We start from the raw sequence: 17394 nt of genomic DNA, 5'->3' as shown, positions 1-17394 counted from the left end.
AGCCTTTGGCGGAACTACAGCTGCTACGTCGATGTGTGACGTGGTGGTTCGGAAAAAGGGATGGCTGCTCATCGCATCATTTTCGATTTCCACTGACCTCCTGAATGCATGAGACTCAACATTGATCCGCAGGGCGCTGGCACATCGTACCCGCACTACACTGTATTTCAAAGATGCTCCCGATGGTATCATTCTCGCTATTTAAAAATTTCCCGTAGTCCTTCAAGTTTCGATGCCCCTTCTCTGAGTTACTGTGAGTATCATGTATATCACAGCCTGCGACAAGGACTTAATGTACACATGAATATGAACATACTTGTAGCGGCGGTGGACATCGGGAAAGAAAAGCGAAGCTATGAAATTAGATAAAAGCTGCTCAATGTTTAGCGGCTTGTCAGGGACTGTCATTGTCGCTGCATGTAGCATGCTGCTCGCGTACGGCGTACTCAAAGTACAGTGCTGCGTTGTAAAAATGGTGGTTACCGCACTTATCACTAATCAGATAGTGCGGCATTCAGCCAGGAGTCATAAATCTTTCAATTGGAAGCTGGGCTTATGAGTTCTTGCTCAGTGGATGGTATAGACCGTAACCTTATTCAGCTTTAACTAGGCGCCTTCAGTGGTCCTTCACGTGCTACTTCAGCAAGCACGTGATGCCTCGCGTATACGCGTTCTCAACTTTCATCTCCGACTGAATTACCCGGTCTAATCTTGACCATCTACTTCGACGTCGCTGACGACGTCCAGCACGTCGGACTCGACATTTAACGTCTTCCGACAGCTTCAGATGTTGCAAAGGGGCTGACATGCAATCAGACTTAAATCAGCCACTCGCTTTAAGCGACATCATGCACACGCTTTCTCCTTCGCCCGGTCCACCTCCAGAAGATCACGTTGAAGCTGTGGACGGAAATTTGTTTGAACAATCTGTGGAACCAGACTGCACAGCGGCTCAAGATGAACCTGAATTCATGACTGGCGAGGAATTACAGACTATGCAAGCCAGATTAAGGCAGGCAGGCCTGTTCGTTGTGCAACCAATGGTATCGTCGTCGTCAAGTCATACGCCGTTAGAGCTGGAACTAGGTCATATGGTACGCTCAGTATACTCTAATGAACGTAAATCTATTGATGGCTTGATAGGTTTCCCGCCTGCTATCACAATGTCAATATTTGCCGCCCCAACATCTGTCCGAGCAATTAGCCTCGCAGGCCGAAACAATTGCATCTTTGACGGCTCAGAGAGACCTTCTTCTACGTCGGTATACTGACGCGCGTGCCAGTTGGGAAGTTGAACGCCAAGGCTGGGAGAGGTCATCTGAGGCTCTGACCAGACAGAGGGCGGCAGCAGCAGCAACCACGAAGGAGGAAGTAAGTTACCTCTCGCTAAAGTACTTATCCCTAGTGCATGCTTCTATGTACCTATACATAAGCTCAATATATTCTATTTTCTTTCGTTAGATTGTGGACCGTCTTGTAGCTCGTCTCGAAGATGAGAATAAGCGACTGCGAAATAAGGTATGTTTAAAGCTTTCGCAGTTTCGTGACACTAATTTCACTCCGTGATTTGTCACCCTTGCTTTCAGATTGCAGAACTGAGAAACCGTCTCATTGACGTCGAGGCAGAACTTTACAGTCTGCGCCCTTTACTTCTCATACCTCCAGTCCATCCCGGGTCGAGCGGCCGTACTAAATCTCTACCGAAATCCGCTGTATCGAGAAAGTCGAGGACAGAAATTATCGCCGAGGCAGATTCACTTGCGGTTGAAGTATCGACAAAGCAACCAGAGGCAGCACTTCAACGCGAAGATACCGTTCTCGATGTAGACCTATCACAAGTATCGGCTTTGCAAACCACGGAACCAGATACCGCAACCTCCAGTACCCAAACGCTTTCCACCCATGCGACCATATCTACTCTGGCATCTTCTCAAGAGCCACTAGCTCCGTCACGTCCCCACTCCTACTATCGCACCTCCCACGAGCGCGAGATGGATCTTGCCATTCCGACACCTCGGAAAACCCGCAGCTCTGCTCAAGCCGCCGGATCGTCCACGCCCTCCAAACAGCTGGGATCCACCAGTACGACCCAAGTCCTCAGCTCCTCGTGGACGCCGCAAACACGCGCGGACCAACGGGCGGCATCGTCACTGCTCAGTGATGCTCGTGCGGAGCTCATGTTACATGCGGCTCGCAAGATTGGGAAAAGGCGGGCTGGCTTGTTGGCAGGTCTTGTCGTGCAGCCTCGGGAGTTAGTACAACAGTCTGGGCAAGACGAGTCTGGGGCAAAAGGCAAGGGCAAGGAGCGGGCAGGTAGCAGGGCGTCGTTTGACAAAGGCAAGGGGCGTGAGACGGAGGAGCAGGAGGGGGCCACTCCTGTGAAAAAGCAGCGAAAACGCATTATGAAGAGAGCAAATACAATACCCAAAGGTAAACTTTCTCTTCGTGGAACGGAATGGCTCACGGATGCCCTTTTTGCATCAGCGTCGTCTGGTGCCTCCACCAATCCCACAGGTGGGGGCTACTACGGCTCCCTCCCTAGCATGTCCCATCTCGTCTACGTCAACCCCATGCACGCCGGCCAGCGCATGGGCCCTGTGCCAGTGCCGATGCCAGGTAGCGCGCCAGGTGCGATGCCCCTCTTCGTCCCCATGAGCGGCATCTGGCCGCCAATGGTGCCCCCCGGTCCCGCTGCGCTCCCGTCGTCATCGAGTCCGGGTACGAGCAAAGTCGCGCAGGCCATGCCACCCGCAGAGGCCTCCACGCCGACACGTTCCGCTGCCACACCCTCAGCCGCGCAAACGCCGGGCCTCGGACGCACCGAGAGCGCGGGCACAACGCAGGGCCTCGACTCGCTCCTGAGCGCGGCGCGGATGCTCGCAGACGATGAAGGGTCGCAGCACAGCAGGGCGGCCACCCCGGTGCATGTGCACACCCCGAAGCGCGCCTCACGCCGCGCGCGGGGCGCCGCCGACACGCTCGAGGTCGCGACACCGACGCCGAAGCGACGGAAGGTCATGCCGAGCACGCCGCAGTCGGTGTCGGGCGCGACGGTGGGGGAGACAATGCCGGTGCACACACCGACGCCGAAGGCGCGAGGTGGACAGGCGCTGGGGCGGATCAGCAGCGCGTTGGAGGTGCTGGCGGACCAGGCGGCGCAGGAGCAGGAGCGGAGGCCTGCGACGCCGAGCCGGAAGACGGAAGGGCCGTCTCGGCCTACTACGAAGGCCACACGGAGGCGCAGGTTGTCTGGCAGAGGTGGCGGAGTTACTCGTGGTGCGGACGCCACTCTTGGGAAAGGCAAGGCGAAAGCAGACGTGCAGCCGTTCTCAGCGGACACAGCCAGACGAGGTTTGCCCGAGGTTGAGCAGCACGCTGGCTTGCGCCGCGTTTCCACGGAGCTGAACTCGAGTCGGGAGGCAACGCCGCCGCCTGCGTCTGCACTATCGATACCTCGCCAGAAAGGGCCCACAACAGATGAGAAAACTCCCGAAGCACAGGTTGCAGGTGCTATGCAAGCTGCACCTGATCCAGCCCAACCTCTGTCCGCACCAGAAGCTAAAGAAGCATCTCCGTCAGGCACTAAGCAAGTGGCTCTTCCACAAGTCGCGTCAGAGCTGAGTCCTGCTAGGACGACAACGCCCCTCTCCGACACGGATGCACCTGGTTCACCCGAAAATTTGATGGACATTGGCGAGTAACCCGCCTATTACACTATATATGCTGCAGATCGTCAGATTTCTTGCGTTATTGTGATGGTGAGTTGTCGTTGACTTGAGTCTACAGCGATACTGATTGTCTGTGGTTGCAGTGGACTTTACAATGTAGTGCTGATGGATCTATGGAATGCATAATCTTGTATATCGCGAATAGTATCATACATCACTTTGCTGGTACATTCTTGTTTCGTACTCTGTGCTATATCCAAGTTCTAAGTCCAGAAGGTCCATGTCCTCCACACGAGCTAAAGCCCCATTCAAAAGTCTGGCGCGGTCGCTCGGCCCATCCTCATCCCCACCTCCACATTCATTTCAATTAGCTCGCTGCTCGCGTCCTTGAGGTCCTGGTCAAACTGTATGCGCCCAGGCTCGAACGCGACGATGATGCTGCTGCCGCCAAACTCGAAGAAGCCGACGTCCTCGCCCTTCTCAATCACGACGTCCTTCGCGGGCGCCTGCGAGCCGGGCAGGACGGACGTGATCTTGTCCGAGAGCTTGACAGTGCCGACCTCGAGCGCACCGATCGCGACGAAGAGCACGTCACCGAACTCTTTCGTGGACAGGCAGAACGCCGAGCGCGCGTTCGCCGCGAGGACGTCGATGTCGCTCCGGATGCAGATCGGGTCAACCTGTGGTGGTCGAGGTCAGCGTGTAGACAGCGACGCGTGCGTCATATTGTGGCAGGCGTACCGAGTAGTAGTCGCCGTCGAGCTCCTTCCACCACTTCACGATGCCGTGCACGGGTGAGTGGTACCGGTGATAGTCCTGCGGACTCAGGCGGAAGGACGCGACCCCGCCGTTTTGCCATGGCCGTGCCGCAACCTTGTCATGGAGCAGCTGCGCAATGGAAAAGTCGCGGCCCTGGTTCAATGACGTGCTATATCAGGGACTGTGGAGTGGGCAGAACTGCTGGTGTGCGCACCTTGATCCAGAGCTTGTGGGTCTCTGCGACGGTGTCGTAGACGACCATGCGACAGTCGGCGACGCAGACAGCTACAGAGGGGTCTTCTTGGGATGCAATAGGGCGGACCCCGGGTTTACTGTCATGAGGATTCAGCTTTGTGAAGTGAAGTGAGGAACTAGAGGGAATGCGTACTGGAGTCGGATAAAGAAGTCTTGGAAACTCTGGGTTTGACTATTCAGCTGTTGGCAGCGTAAAAAAAGCAAGCATCGTACCTTGTACGCATTGATATCTGACGGTTCGAACTGGTTCATGTCTACATGGTAAAAGTCGACAAAAGCCTTGATCTGCTCCTTCGAACGCGGGTCTTCCTAGACCACGGCCTCAGCATTATCCCCTCTTTCTGTCGAGCTGGTCACTAACCTCCTTGCTCTTTGAGTGATCCGTCTTCTCATGCAAGATGTATCGGAAAGTGTGTGTTCTATCTACCCACTCGGTGAGAGGGTTGAAGAGGAGCAACATCCTGGCTTTCTTCATGAGCGGCACCTGCTCGCGGATGAGCTCTCCAGTTTCGCGGTTCTTCGTGAGCCATCCGACTTGGCGATGTTGTACCTAGGATGAGAAGAAAACTAACGTCTGAATAACGCGTTCTGTGGTGCGACGAACACTGGGAACTCACCAACTTCGTACATTGCAGACCATAATCAACTGCTGAATGTGCGTACTGCATGGTCACGCGCGACGTATCCGGTTGTAAGTTCCTGTCAGGTCTGGATGTTGGGAGGAGATAAAAGGGGCCGGGAATTAGTTGCGAAGCAACATGACCACCGTCATATCTCTGTTTATAACTGTCCGCCACACCCTGGCAACACGCAGTCTCGTGGACGGTGACGCAGTGGCGTTCATAGTGGTGTTCGTCGCGCCTGGTAGGATCTAAAGCTCTCCACCTGCCATATATGGATCATAACAGGATGACTCTTTGTCGCATTGCTCTCATGGGATTGCCACGGTATAACGAATACAGTTACAGTATGTCCATGTTATACACTATTGAACACACCAGATCCTTTACGCTTCACGCTCACATTATCATCCCAGTGTCCGTTTGGTACCTCATCCTGAGATGACGTCGCGAGGCCGAGGTCTTGACATGCATCCCAATCAGCTCACACTCGCCTCCTTCCGACTCAAACGTGACGACGATACCGCTCTCGCCAAACTCCGAGTCGAACAGGCCTGCCGCCTCGCCCTTCTCGGTGACAATGTCCGCGCCCTTGGCATACGAGCCTGGCGTTGCGCTGATGATCTTCTCTCCACAGCACAAGGGGTAGGCCCCTATGACTCGGAGGTGCAGCGCGTTCAGGTTATGGCCGTGTTAGCTGCTGCTTCGACGGCTGGCAGCTGTCAGACGCACTCAACGCCTTGCTATAACAACTGAATTAGACAAGTGCGGAAGCCGCTGGTCATCTTCTCCCGAGCGTCCTTGCAGACTTGTGGTATCTCCCTCTAACCCCTACTGCTCGAAGATACTGTAGCTTGATATATCTTGTGCATGCTGAAGAAATGAGTCATGGGTTGATCAGCGCCAGGGATGCAGATCAAACGCGATAAAACAGCTTCAAATCGTCTTGCGGAGGCTTCCTTTAATTTTGTTCAATGTTCATATAACGTTCATACTTCGTATTTCTGTGAAGATGTGGACTGCAACAAAAAGCATACTCTCGTTCACTTAATGACCACCGCAGGGGTCGAACCTGCAATCTCCTGATTTATACCAACGGTTCATCCGCTTGGTCGTAGTCAGACGCGATGCCATTTCGCCAGGCGGCCACACAAAAATCGGAATATATATATATAATATGATTACATAGTCTTAGACTTAGACTCGAAGTAAAGTGAGCAATCCTGTGTTGCTTCTTCAATAGAGAGTCACTTTGCCGGTTGGGTCTGGCTACTCTGCAGCGGAGAGTCGCAGGCGTTTAATCTCACAGTTAATTAGTTCTCCCCTACACATGCACCTAACGACTGCTCAAGAGAAGCTTTAAGTATCTATAGGTGCATCGCCTTATTGAGATGCTAGATCATAGCTGTATTCTGGCTGTTGTGGTGTGCCGCGTACCCGTGTGATCTATTAGAAGGTAATAATCTCCAGTGGTTCATGAAGTCTATGTAGAATACGACAGTTGTGCATGTCATGATAGCTTAATCGATAAACTTAATGTTCGTATGCTATCTACAGAGTCACCCCAGCTGTCCACCCTCACGACGAGCCTGCCTGCCCAAGCGTCTTCGCCCACTCGATGACCTTCGGATGTGCCATAACCTTCTTCGCGTCAAAGCGTAGGACCTGCAGGCCTTCCATGGACGCTGCGCGGGAGAGAGCGACATAACTTTGGCCTGCAAGAGGTGATATTAGCGAGCGCGGGTGAAGGAGGACCCGACAGCGCACCTTTCTCAAAGACCTTCTCGAGGTCGACCTTCACCCGTTGGATTGTCTGTCCCTGGCTCTTGTGTATTGACATAGCCCAGGCGAGAACCAACGGGATCTATAGTCCTTTTTGAGTATGTGCACAGCTAGGAAATCGGGCAGACTTACTTGGACTCGACGCGCAAGCAGTTTCCCCTCGTTGTCCTCTGAACGGAACTCGTCTCTGGCGATTAAGACAATTTCCTTCCCTTGGGGAGTTCCAAACTCTACAAGTGGCAAGAACTCTTCGTCCTTCGCCTTCGCCTTACCCTTAGCCGACGACGGCGGTGGGCTGGTGTTCTCCTTCACTGTCTCGGGACAGAGGGCAATAGGCGTTTTGCCGTCCGGCCCTACCTGTACGTTGCGCACGAAACCGCCGGATGACCTTGCTGACTCCTGGGAGGTTTTGAGTTTTGACGTCGAGCTCCCCGCCTTCGAGGTTGAGCTTGTTGGTTTTATCGGAGACGGGTTCGCTGAGACAGATGCGTCGACGCTCGCGATGCACGCTGACGCCGAGTAGAACCCAAGGACTCGCCCGACGCTCCCGTTCACGAGACTCTCGTCGACGTTCTTGATCAACATTACCTGCGCGTCCGCCTTGAGCTCGAGTACGCGCTGCGCGACCATGGCCTCCAGAAGCCTCGCCCGCTTGTCAGCCGGAGCGGCACCACTGTCGCGAGCCTCATACGCAAACGCGGGGCCCGCAAGTGCCGCCATGCGCGCCGCGTTTGCGCGGTCTACCTCCACCCGCAGCGGGAACAGCTCGGTCGGCAGCAGCCCGTCATCCTGCGGGAGCAGCCGCGAGAGCCCGATAAACGTCTTCCTCGCCTCAGGCGAAATTTCCCCGCGGCGCATCTCGTTCAAGAGCTTGACGAACGTGCCGTCTTTCTGGCGGAAGACTTCCGTGAGCGTCACGGTGTGCTCGATGCACTCCTTCCACGCCGCGCTCTGGAACGCGAAGAACGGCTCCTTTCCACCCTTCGTAACCGGCGGTAGCTGAAAGAAATCCCCCGTTACGACGAGCTGCATCCCCCCGAATGGGCGGTCGGTCTTCTTCCGGAGCTCGACCGCGAGCTTCGCGAGCGTGTCGAATAGCTGACCGTCGACCATGGAGACCTCGTCGACGATGAGAATCTGCGTGACCTTCCATCGCTTGTGCGCGGGCCTGCACGTCTTGATGTAGCTGATTAGCTTGCCGATGTCGTGCATACCAGGCGTGATGGCGCCCCATGCGTGTATCGTCGTCCCCCCGATGTTTGACGCAGCCATCCCCGTGCTGGCGGTCACGGAGACCACTTCAGGCTTCTTGGCGTGCTTCTTGCGCAGAGCGTCGATGATAGCGCGGAGGAGCAGCGACTTGCCTGTGCCTACGCCATCGTGAGAGAGGCACGCCACTCCTCGGGTGGGAAACACGCACCTGCGGATCCAGTGAAGAAGACGTTCTTTCCCTCTTCAACTACCATCCGAAACACCTCGATCTGCTCCTCGTTCAGCACCACATGCTGTCTCGTGATCGTCTCGTCTTCTGGAGCACCCGCAGCGAGCACCTGTGGCAAGAAGAACGAGTCAAGCGTCTTCCTGGGCTGCTTTGCTGCCTTTCCTCCTAATTCCCCCGTCGACTTGCGCTTCCTCGTGATGGTCGCGGCGGGCATGGCGGAAGTCGGTGAAGTTGCAAACTGGGCAAGTCACGACATTAAACAGGACGCGTTCAAGTCACATGATGCAAACAAAACATCACGTGCACTTTTGATCGCAGATTGCTTTGACGCGCGCTATGTGAAGGCATTGAAGTGTTAGGGGGTTTAAGGCCAGTTCAAGTTGGCTGCATACTGCCATGTCTTGCAGTGTCTCTCATTGAACACAGATATCTTCGCGTCAAATGTGTGCCGTACTGTTTTCTTATTTTCTTATTTTCTCCAGGATAATGCTCAAAATATCCGAAGAAGGCAGCTCGGAGGAACTTGCCTGCCTCGTGTACCTGCTGCCTATCACGTTATGATCCTGGGTAAGTTGGGCATCGGTATTCCATCCCATTCTTCCTTCTGAACGTCCAACTACCGCCTACAACATCTACTAGTTCGCCATGTCCGGTCCTCCGCCGAAGGGCAACTACGGTGCCCCGCCAAAGTGTGTACGAAGTCCGCAGCTTTCGTCGCAAGCGCCGGCTGATTCGGGCTCTGGGATAGGTACATCAATGACTTCAGCAAGGCTCTCGCGGGCGAAGTTCGCATCTTGCTGCAGGAGGTCGGCAAGCTCAGAGATGAACGAAGACAGTTGCAACAGTGCGTCCCACGCGTTCTCGTTCACGTCGGGCTCTTCATACTGACCCTCTGACCAGCGAGATCTCCGAGCTCATGGCCGTGAGGGCGAAGTACAGCAGCGGCGGGGAGTACACGCCAGACTGGCATCCCGGCCATGTATGTTTGCATTGCGTACTTCTGAATGCTACCGACTGACACCTGGGCAGCGCGAGGCGACCCCACCCCCCGCTTTGCCCCCACCGCCGCCCCCAGATCCCGCCGAGCCCGCCGGCCCTGCTCCCCCTGCCTGGCGGACTGTTCACAAGCGGGTTCCCCGACAAAAGAAGCCCAAAGCCCTACCTGCGCCTGCCGCAGCTCCGCCACCCCCAGCGATCGAGGCACCGCCTCCATCAAATCTGCCTTCTTGGGCTCAGTGGAGACGTGAGTAGATTGGTGCTGAAGCAGATTCGGGGATTGAATGCAATGCAATAGCCAACCCCATGTACGCGCCTCAACCTCAAATGGCTGCTCCTCCTATGGCTTCGCCCGCGCCTCCTCGAGCCGGTCTATTCGGTAGGCTCTGTTTAATACCAGGGTTGCGTCACCGCTAAACTCAAACACAGGTTCGCCGTCCCCACCACCGAAGTAGAGAAGAGATCTGTACTATTATCTGATTGTATCGTTGAGTTAGCTTTCTATTATCTCGCTTGTCGTTCTCTTGGATGCCCTTCTGTTAACATTTTGATGCCATAACTTTTGCGTGGCCACTAGAATCCTCTCGTTCTGACTCTTCAATAGTGTTTCATCACATTTGCAATCAAGCTACGAATCTCGGTGTGCCCCGCTCCCTCAACCTGTGTAACCTCATACCCAACCTCTGCACCGAAATCGTCCGCCTGCCCGTGCTCGAGTGCTACGTGGTCTGAACTCATGTTGAAGGCGCCCTAGTCGTACTCGTCTAAAGCGTTCACCTCGCCCGAGATCTTGAGGTGTACTTTCATCCGATTCGTGGGCATCATCAGCAGGCAGGGTTAAGCCTCCATGCAGGTGTACTGCGGCGTGAAAATCAAAGCCTCCTGGCGCAGTAAAATGGAACAGACCCCAGGACACGCCCTCCGGTCAGCGTCTGAGCATCAAAGAAAGGCGAGCGTGACACACCGTGGATATGCCTACGCACATGGTCCGGACGTGATGGCTTTGAGTTCATGCACCTGATGAGGCGGACGCGTCGGGATGGACGTAGGGCACGCGGCCGCTCCGATACATGCGTCGTGACACGGAAACAGCCAAACGGCCAGCGTTCCGTCCACACCTGAGCACACCGCGCAGCGCCTCTAGTCTAGACTCAAAGTCGCTAGTGCGCACTCGGCATTGGAAGCCGCGCCCCACACGACGTTCGTGAGCCACAGCTCCTAGTATATGCCCCTCTACCGGAGCGCGCTAGCAAAGTTCAGGATGTTTACAAGACCGGAAGGCGGTGGTTTGATATCGTAGAGAGCTATGGGCGGCTGGTGCAGCGCCGGCAGGCTTCTCGGAAGCGGCCCGTAGAGCAAGTGCAACGATCGTGTTGACCAGATAGGCCATGAATGGCCGTTACGAACGGCCAGAATCCTGCAAGCCACAGAGTCATGTGCGGCCAATTCGTCTACTGTGGGACATCCTGGTCCCGTGTCCCCAACCACAGTGTTAATAACGCACTCACGAACGTCTGAAGGATAAAAGACCGGAGATGTCCTCTGCGAAATGTAGCGTCGGAAGATGGGTGTGCGATATCATGCAACTCAGAACATGCAACAAGCACGAGGACATTTAGAGCGTGCTTGAAGATCGGCAATGGGCAGAATCGAAGTGGTAGATTGATCCAGCTGCCAGTGCAAGGACGCAGCCAAGAATAGCGGAGGGTAAAAGCACAGTCATGACAACGACTAGGGGCGGATGGAGTAGGAAAAGGCATAGTTAAAGCCGTGTGCTGGCCTCGCGGCTGTACGGGACGTCGCCACTGGCACTAGCAGACGATCGCGCAGCATCGGCGAGGGGCGGCGTCCAGCGAAGACGCCGGTCAGTTCCTAGGCATCATCGCCGTCTACATGAGTGTTAAACTTCCATGTGTGCCAGACCTCGTCCTCGTCCTCCATGCCCTCATACCAGATGTTTAGTTTCCCCGTGCCATGGACGTGCCGCAGCCGCTGCGTCATGCCGTCGGCGAACTCGGCGACGTAGGTGCGATCTGGACCCAGGTACATGCGCACCTCGGCGAGCTCGTGACACCGCGACGCGAGCGTGTCGAACTCGGCCCAATCGAAGTCGAAGGGCATGCAACCGTGCTCTGGATCTGTGAGGAACCAGGACCGGATCTGCGAGATGCGGCCGTCCCGGCAGAGGATGTGCGTATAAGGTGTACAGTTCATCTCTTCGGCACAGGAGATCTGGAGCTCAAAACTAGTGTGGTTGTTTGTCCTCCGTGGGCCTTGCCCTAGGAACCGCGTTAGCATCACAGCTTATACGGGAAGTAGAGTGGTATTCTTACGATAGATGGCACTATGTGAGCAGTATGATCTGCCTTTGTGCCCTGTTGGGGATGTGATGCAGCGTACGAGCGCACCGAGTGTCCATGCTTCGTCGGGCGGTAGGTAGGCCACTGCCTGGCGGTTGTTGGGCTCGGGCGCCCTGGTCGTGATACACAGCCAAGTGAATGGCCATCGATCAACGCACTGATAAATCTCCATGTGGTCGCATAAAGCGCGGTTCTTCCGTCCAAGCATGGGGGGAACAACGCCGACCGGCTTGATCCAGGAAATATTTGTAAAGTGGGGTTGCCAAATCACCGACGTCGAGAGCTTGAGTACGACCAGTACAATATCTGTAAATGTTTGGAGCCTGTAGTTCTTTACGTGATAACGAATTTGGTCCTGCAGCATGACAGGCATTCGTTGTGGGAGGGATGGCTGGAGCGATCGAAGAGTCTGTACGGACGTCGGGGTGCAGGCGCCATCGAGCGAATGAGACACGAGTATCTTCGGTGAGAAGTTATCGTGGGCGACTGCACGGTAGACGATGTGGGTCCATGGCTGGCAGGGTTCTGTCTCCTCGAGAGATAGACTGACGACGTAGTACTTGATTGCAGGGGAGAGGCCGAGCAAGAACTGGGCGTCCTCGAGAGAACGCAAAACGAGACGTTCGAATAACCAAGGGCGACACCGCGAAGCCCAAAATCGGCACACAAGAGAGTAACGATTCATGTATCGTTTTCCTTGTGCAATAGCCTCCGATCTGAAGACAGAGATGGCCATATCCCATGCGAGGATGCCCAGGATACGGTCGAACAGTTCTTCGGGGATGTCTACAGCCGTGGCAGGCATGTCGATGGTTTGTTGACGCAGAGCCGATGGCTGTCAAAGGGAGAAAGAGGTCGGAAAAACGAGGCGAGGTAGCCGAATTATGCCAGCCGCATTGCCTGCGTTCCTAGCCAGGAGATTTGCGACGGTGATTGATGGGACCCATGGAGGGTGCTGACGCTTAAACCTTAACATGACTGGGGGAATCGAGGACCAAGGCGTAGATATTCACCTGTGCCCAACCTCTTGAGAATTCCCCACTACGAAGCTTTGAACTCCCATGTGTGCCAGTCTACATCCTCATCTTCCGTACCTTCGTAGAAGATGGTAAGCTTCCCGGCGCGGTGAGCGCCCTTCAACCTCCTTGCCATGCCTTCGGCAAATTCGGTTACATATTCCAGGTCCGCACCGATACGCATGACGATATGCGTGAGTTGGTGGCACTGCGACGCCAGGGTATCGAACTCGTCCCAGTCAAAGTCGAACGGCATGCAGCCGTTGGCGGGATCCGTGTTGAACCAAAACTGAATGTGAAAGATATGGCCATCTTTGCAGATGATATGTGTCATGGGCGTGCAGTTATTCACCTCCATGCAGCTGATCTGAAGTTTGAACATAGTCCCGTTGTTTGAGAACGTCGGGCCATTTCCTATATGCGGTATCAACGTTGTGCGTTTCTTTCATGCGAACGGACCATCTTACGATGGATAAGCGTATGCGAGCAGTAAGGTCTCCCCTTGTGGCCTACTGGGGCAGTCAGGCAGCGTACGAGAGCGCCTAATCTGAATGCCTCCTCTTGGGATAAATACGCGACGCGAGTGCGGCCATTAGACTCGGGTGGCCTGGTACTAATGCATAGCCAAACAAACGGCCAACGTTCTACGCACTGCCTGATTTCGATGTTGTGGCACATCGCCCGATTCTTCATCCCAAGCGCGGAAGGAACAGTTTCGGGGGTCTTGATCCACGAGATGTTGGTAAACTCGATCTGCCAGTTCCTTGACTCCAGCAGTTTGCGCACTAGCTGCGCAATATCTGTGAAAACCCGTAGCCGGTAGTTCGTAACATGGAGGAAGATGTGTTCTTGATAGGCCACAGGAGTCCGCTGAGGTAAGGACGGGTGTAAAGAACGGAGAATTTGGACAGACGTCGGCGTACAGGCACCATCGAGCCTGTGGGATATAGTGTCCGGCGAGAGCTCACCGCTCGCAACTGCGCGATGGACGATGTGTGTCCACGGCTCGCAGGGCTCTATCTCTTCAAGGAAGATGTTAACGACGTAACGCCTGACCACACGTGAGAGATTGAGCAGGGTTTGAGTGTCTTCAATAGATCGCAAGGTGAGATGGCTGAATATGCGAGGGCGACATTGCAAGGCCCAGAACTTGCACACGAGCGAGCATCGGTTCATACAACGTTTGACTGGGGCGCGGTCCTCCGGCTCACGGATGAACGTTACGTTCCGAGTCAGGATTTCCGAAACTAATTCAAATAACTCTTCGGGAATGTCTGCTGCCGAAGCTAACATGGCAGCTTCTTGGAAGACCTTGGAGAGTGGTAGGGGTATATGGTCGACGGCAAGACGAGAAGGAACGGTGATGTTGTTCAGGGCCGTGCCTCATTGTCTGCAACCGCGGAATGCCGTCGATCAAATCGATATGAACAGGCTGACGCGCAAACTTTGCTGTTTAATGTGGCATATGTCAGGCAGTACCCATATGTGCGAAAAAGCTTTTCACCATACAAAATCAACAGGAATGCTATAAATGCGATAGGATCCTATGCCATAATGAAGTCAGTCACAATAATTGGATGACGAGTCTAGCCATAGAAATGCTACCCACTTCTGCCCCTAAACTTCATGCGAGCGCCTTCTCGAAGTTCTATACATATGTATCATCATCATAACCTTCCTGTTACATGATAGTGAGCTTTCCTGCTTCGAAAACGCGTTTCAGGCGTATGACCATGCCCTCGGCAAACTCAGCCGCGCGGAGTGATCTGGCGTATAATCGCACGACGATGGCATGAGGTCGCAGCATCCAGAGGCGAATCGCATGAAACTCGGACTAGTCGATATCGAAAGGCAGATGGATTTCATTCTCGTCACTACTAAACCGCGCGAGATGTCGCCGTTTCGGCAGTGTATATGAATGGAACGCACTCAGCGACTTGCCCGCCGACGATCATAAACTTGAGCGCGCTGCGCGGGCCCCATCCTGATGGACCGGTCCCTGCAGTGATCGCAATCAGCACTGGAAAGTATCTTGGTGGAGAAAGACTAGCGGATCATCGCAGTATGCATGCACAGCGATCCATCTTCGTCACGTCTTGCGGAAGGAGCGATGCGGCACACAGTCGCACCGGACTTGGACGCTTTGACCGGGTGCATATATGCCGTGGCGCTTTGGTAGTTCAAGTCGGGCTGCCACGTCGCGACAAACAGCCAGACGGACGACCAGCGTTCCACACGCCCTAGAAAGACTAGTTTGTCGGAGACGGTCCGGCCCTTGAAGCTTGAAGCTTAAGGGCCAGAACAGGCGGAACGCCGTCTAGGTGCTTGACCTAGAACACGTCAGTGGCTTCCGTCTCCCATTTCGTGCTAGGCCCAAGCCTTCGTCGGCATGTGCGGCGGCTTCAAGCCGATAATTCCGAAGTTGAACGGGAAAGCACGGCCGTCCAAGGGCCGGGAGCCATTTAGGCAAGGACGAGTGCAGCGAGCGGAGAGTTTGGACGGACGTTAGCCTGCATGTCCTGCTGAGCTTGTGCAACAGTGATAACAGGGGTGAGAACACACCGGCACGCAAGGCACTGTAGACAGGGTGCTCCACGGAACGCATGCTCTCGTCTCTTCCACAGTAAGGTCGGTGATGTAGTACCTGATGTAGTGCCTAACGGCGTTCGAGAGGCTGACAATATAGCTTGCACACCTGCGAGGGAGAGGTGGTTGCCAGATGAAAGATGCACGGATGGCAGCGTGACGCCCAGAATTTGCATACGAGGGAACGGCCACGATGTAGCGTTTCACCGTAGGTCGTGCGGCCCCGCTGCCGAGCGACGTTGCTCACGACTTATAAATTCGTCAACATGGGAGAGTTGCAACTAGTGTGGATTACCAGCAGTGCTGTGCCGCCTCAATACACGAGGGCGCTTAGCTAAGACATTGAGGCTGACGCGCGCAAAGTTCAAACGGAGGACGGGGTCTACTGGCTAAGCGTCAAGCACGCATGTGCGCATTATGAACAAGCAATTATTCTGGCCAAGAAAGGAGATATGAATATCACGGACATCCTGCGGGGAGCACGCAGTTGAGCGCAATGATAGTGTCAAGTACGATGCTTCAATGCATGCTCACGCTACTGCCGGTCTTCTATTATGTCCGAGTCCTCACTCTCAGTTACAAAGACCCAGCCCTGCCAACCTTTACTCCGGCCGTCTATGCTGTGATTGAGGATAAGCTTGTTTGCTTCACGCAGGCGTTTCAGGCGCATTGTCATGTCTTCAGCGATTTTGGCCACGTCAGACTGCGCTGCCACGATGTCCACGACGACGGTAGCAAGGCCGTGACACTGCGAAATAATATGGTCCAACTCGCACCAATCGAGGTCGAGGGGTGACCTATTGCTGTCCGAACTGGCCCCAAAATGCAAGTGAATTCTCGTTATACTCCCATGTTTGATGTGTATTTCCGTCCTGAGAGTGCAACTCCTTGACTCGAGGCGCTGGATAATTAGAGTAAAAGAAGAGGAGGTATCAAAATACGTGGGCCCAGAGCCTGTGGCACACGGTGCGGGCGTTGAGTGTCAGTGTCGAAACCTCTGTAAACAAGAGACGACTCACGGGTTATTTTGGTGTGCGAGCAGTTCGTCTTGGCGGTAAATGTGGTTATACATTGGACAAGAGCCGCTAGTTTTGCTGCTTCTTCGGGGTGCAGATATGCGGCTGAGTAGATCTTCTGTTTACTTGGATCTGGTCGCAGAATGGTGACGAACAGCCAGACAAACGGCCAGCGATCTGGACAATCATGAATATTCACGGTTCCACTCATGGTACTGTTCTTCAGAGAAAGAATGGGCGGAGGCATGTCCGGTTCAGGTCGTTGCACCCACGAGACATTCGTGAAATCCATCTCCCAGAACATGCAGCGCCATAGCTTCCGGGTAATATGTACGCAGTCGGTGAAGGCTCGGAGCCGGTAGTTCTGGACATGTATGAGAACGGGATCCTGAATGAGGATAGGTGGGGATCTTGGTAACGACGGGTATAGAGAACGAAGTGTCTAGAAAGACGTTGGAGTGCATGCGCCGTTGAGTTTATGCGACAGAGACGATCGCTCTGAGAGTCGTCCGTCGTGCACGGCGCAGTAGACGTGATGCGTCCATGGCACAGATGGCTGTATCTCTTCGAGATGAAGGTAGAAGATGTAGCTCTTGACAGCAGTGGGGAGGCTGAGCAAGGTATTGACGTCCTCGAGCGAGCGTAAGGTGAGACGGAAGAAGAGCCGAGGGCGACATCGGCCGGCCCAGAACTTGGACACTAGCGAGCATTGGCTCATGAGATTCCTCATTTCCTTCGACTCCTCGATATTAAGCGAGACTCGTTTGGTTTGCGCAAAGGTATCCAGGAGGATACCGAATATTTCTTGAGGGACGTCTGCTCCTGTGGTAGGCATGGCACCGCACCTCCGCCAAGCTTTTAGGTTAGAGCAAGAAAGGGGGACAACTTCAAAACT

The 17394-nt window shown here is 54.5% G+C and overlaps 9 protein-coding genes and 1 non-coding gene across 10 annotated transcripts; 3 read left to right on the top strand and 7 right to left on the bottom strand.

Annotated features, from left to right (window-relative positions):
* Positions 1-1594: 1594 nt before the first annotated feature.
* PHACADRAFT_119454 (uncharacterized protein) lies at positions 1595-3475 on the top strand (the record flags this gene model as incomplete). The annotated part of the gene is made up of 2 exons (XM_007394933.1): positions 1595-2430; positions 2485-3475. Coding segments are annotated over exons 1-2 (1428 nt in total), but the record flags the coding sequence as incomplete, so codon positions are not given.
* A 501-nt stretch (positions 3476-3976) lies between these two features.
* Positions 3977-5350, bottom strand: PHACADRAFT_91208 (uncharacterized protein; the record flags this gene model as incomplete). The annotated part of the gene is made up of 7 exons (XM_007394932.1): positions 3977-4348; positions 4410-4580; positions 4642-4759; positions 4816-4844; positions 4896-4987; positions 5040-5232; positions 5300-5350. The coding sequence occupies 7 exons, from the start codon at positions 5348-5350 to the stop codon at positions 3977-3979; spliced, it is 1026 nt and encodes a 341-aa protein (XP_007394994.1).
* Positions 5351-6353: 1003 nt separating this feature from the next.
* PHACADRAFT_t52 lies at positions 6354-6450 on the bottom strand. Its single transcript has one exon. It is a non-coding gene; the product is annotated as a tRNA-Arg (tRNA).
* Positions 6451-6733: 283 nt separating this feature from the next.
* On the bottom strand, positions 6734-7174 carry PHACADRAFT_254756 (uncharacterized protein). Its single transcript, XM_007394931.1, has one exon. It carries the CDS (start codon positions 7140-7142, stop codon positions 6954-6956), a length of 189 nt encoding a protein of 62 aa, XP_007394993.1. The 5' UTR covers positions 7143-7174; the 3' UTR covers positions 6734-6953.
* Positions 7175-9120: 1946 nt separating this feature from the next.
* Positions 9121-10433, top strand: PHACADRAFT_172848 (uncharacterized protein). The gene is made up of 6 exons (XM_007394930.1): positions 9121-9214; positions 9274-9369; positions 9426-9504; positions 9555-9768; positions 9820-9900; positions 9951-10433. The coding sequence occupies exons 1-6, from the start codon at positions 9171-9173 to the stop codon at positions 9974-9976; spliced, it is 540 nt and encodes a 179-aa protein (XP_007394992.1). The 5' UTR covers positions 9121-9170; the 3' UTR covers positions 9977-10433.
* Positions 10434-10633: 200 nt separating this feature from the next.
* On the bottom strand, positions 10634-11848 carry PHACADRAFT_254753 (uncharacterized protein). Its single transcript, XM_007394929.1, has one exon. It carries the CDS (start codon positions 11733-11735, stop codon positions 11394-11396), a length of 342 nt encoding a protein of 113 aa, XP_007394991.1. The 5' UTR covers positions 11736-11848; the 3' UTR covers positions 10634-11393.
* Positions 11849-12806: 958 nt separating this feature from the next.
* On the bottom strand, positions 12807-13399 carry PHACADRAFT_254749 (uncharacterized protein). Its single transcript, XM_007394928.1, has 3 exons — positions 13365-13399; positions 12895-13311; positions 12807-12836 (listed from the first exon to the last, which is right to left on the bottom strand). Exon 2 carries the CDS (start codon positions 13277-13279, stop codon positions 12923-12925), a length of 357 nt encoding a protein of 118 aa, XP_007394990.1. The 5' UTR covers positions 13280-13311; positions 13365-13399; the 3' UTR covers positions 12807-12836; positions 12895-12922.
* A 150-nt stretch (positions 13400-13549) lies between these two features.
* PHACADRAFT_183681 (uncharacterized protein) lies at positions 13550-14441 on the bottom strand (the record flags this gene model as incomplete). The annotated part of the gene is made up of 2 exons (XM_007394927.1): positions 14407-14441; positions 13550-14346 (listed from the first exon to the last, which is right to left on the bottom strand). A coding segment is annotated over exon 2 (639 nt), but the record flags the coding sequence as incomplete, so codon positions are not given.
* Positions 14442-15879: 1438 nt separating this feature from the next.
* PHACADRAFT_254748 (uncharacterized protein) lies at positions 15880-16468 on the top strand. Its single transcript, XM_007394926.1, has one exon. It carries the CDS (start codon positions 15998-16000, stop codon positions 16277-16279), a length of 282 nt encoding a protein of 93 aa, XP_007394988.1. The 5' UTR covers positions 15880-15997; the 3' UTR covers positions 16280-16468.
* Positions 16469-16490: 22 nt separating this feature from the next.
* PHACADRAFT_208304 (uncharacterized protein) lies at positions 16491-17334 on the bottom strand (the record flags this gene model as incomplete). Its single annotated transcript, XM_007394925.1, has 1 exon — positions 16491-17334. The coding sequence occupies one exon, from the start codon at positions 17332-17334 to the stop codon at positions 16942-16944; it is 393 nt and encodes a 130-aa protein (XP_007394987.1). The 3' UTR covers positions 16491-16941.
* Positions 17335-17394: the final 60 nt, after the last annotated feature.

This window comes from Phanerochaete carnosa (genome assembly GCF_000300595.1).
Source record: "Phanerochaete carnosa HHB-10118-sp unplaced genomic scaffold PHACAscaffold_4, whole genome shotgun sequence".
Taxonomy (NCBI): Eukaryota; Fungi; Basidiomycota; class Agaricomycetes; order Polyporales; family Phanerochaetaceae; genus Phanerochaete; species Phanerochaete carnosa.
This window is presented reverse-complemented; position numbering and strand designations above follow the sequence as displayed.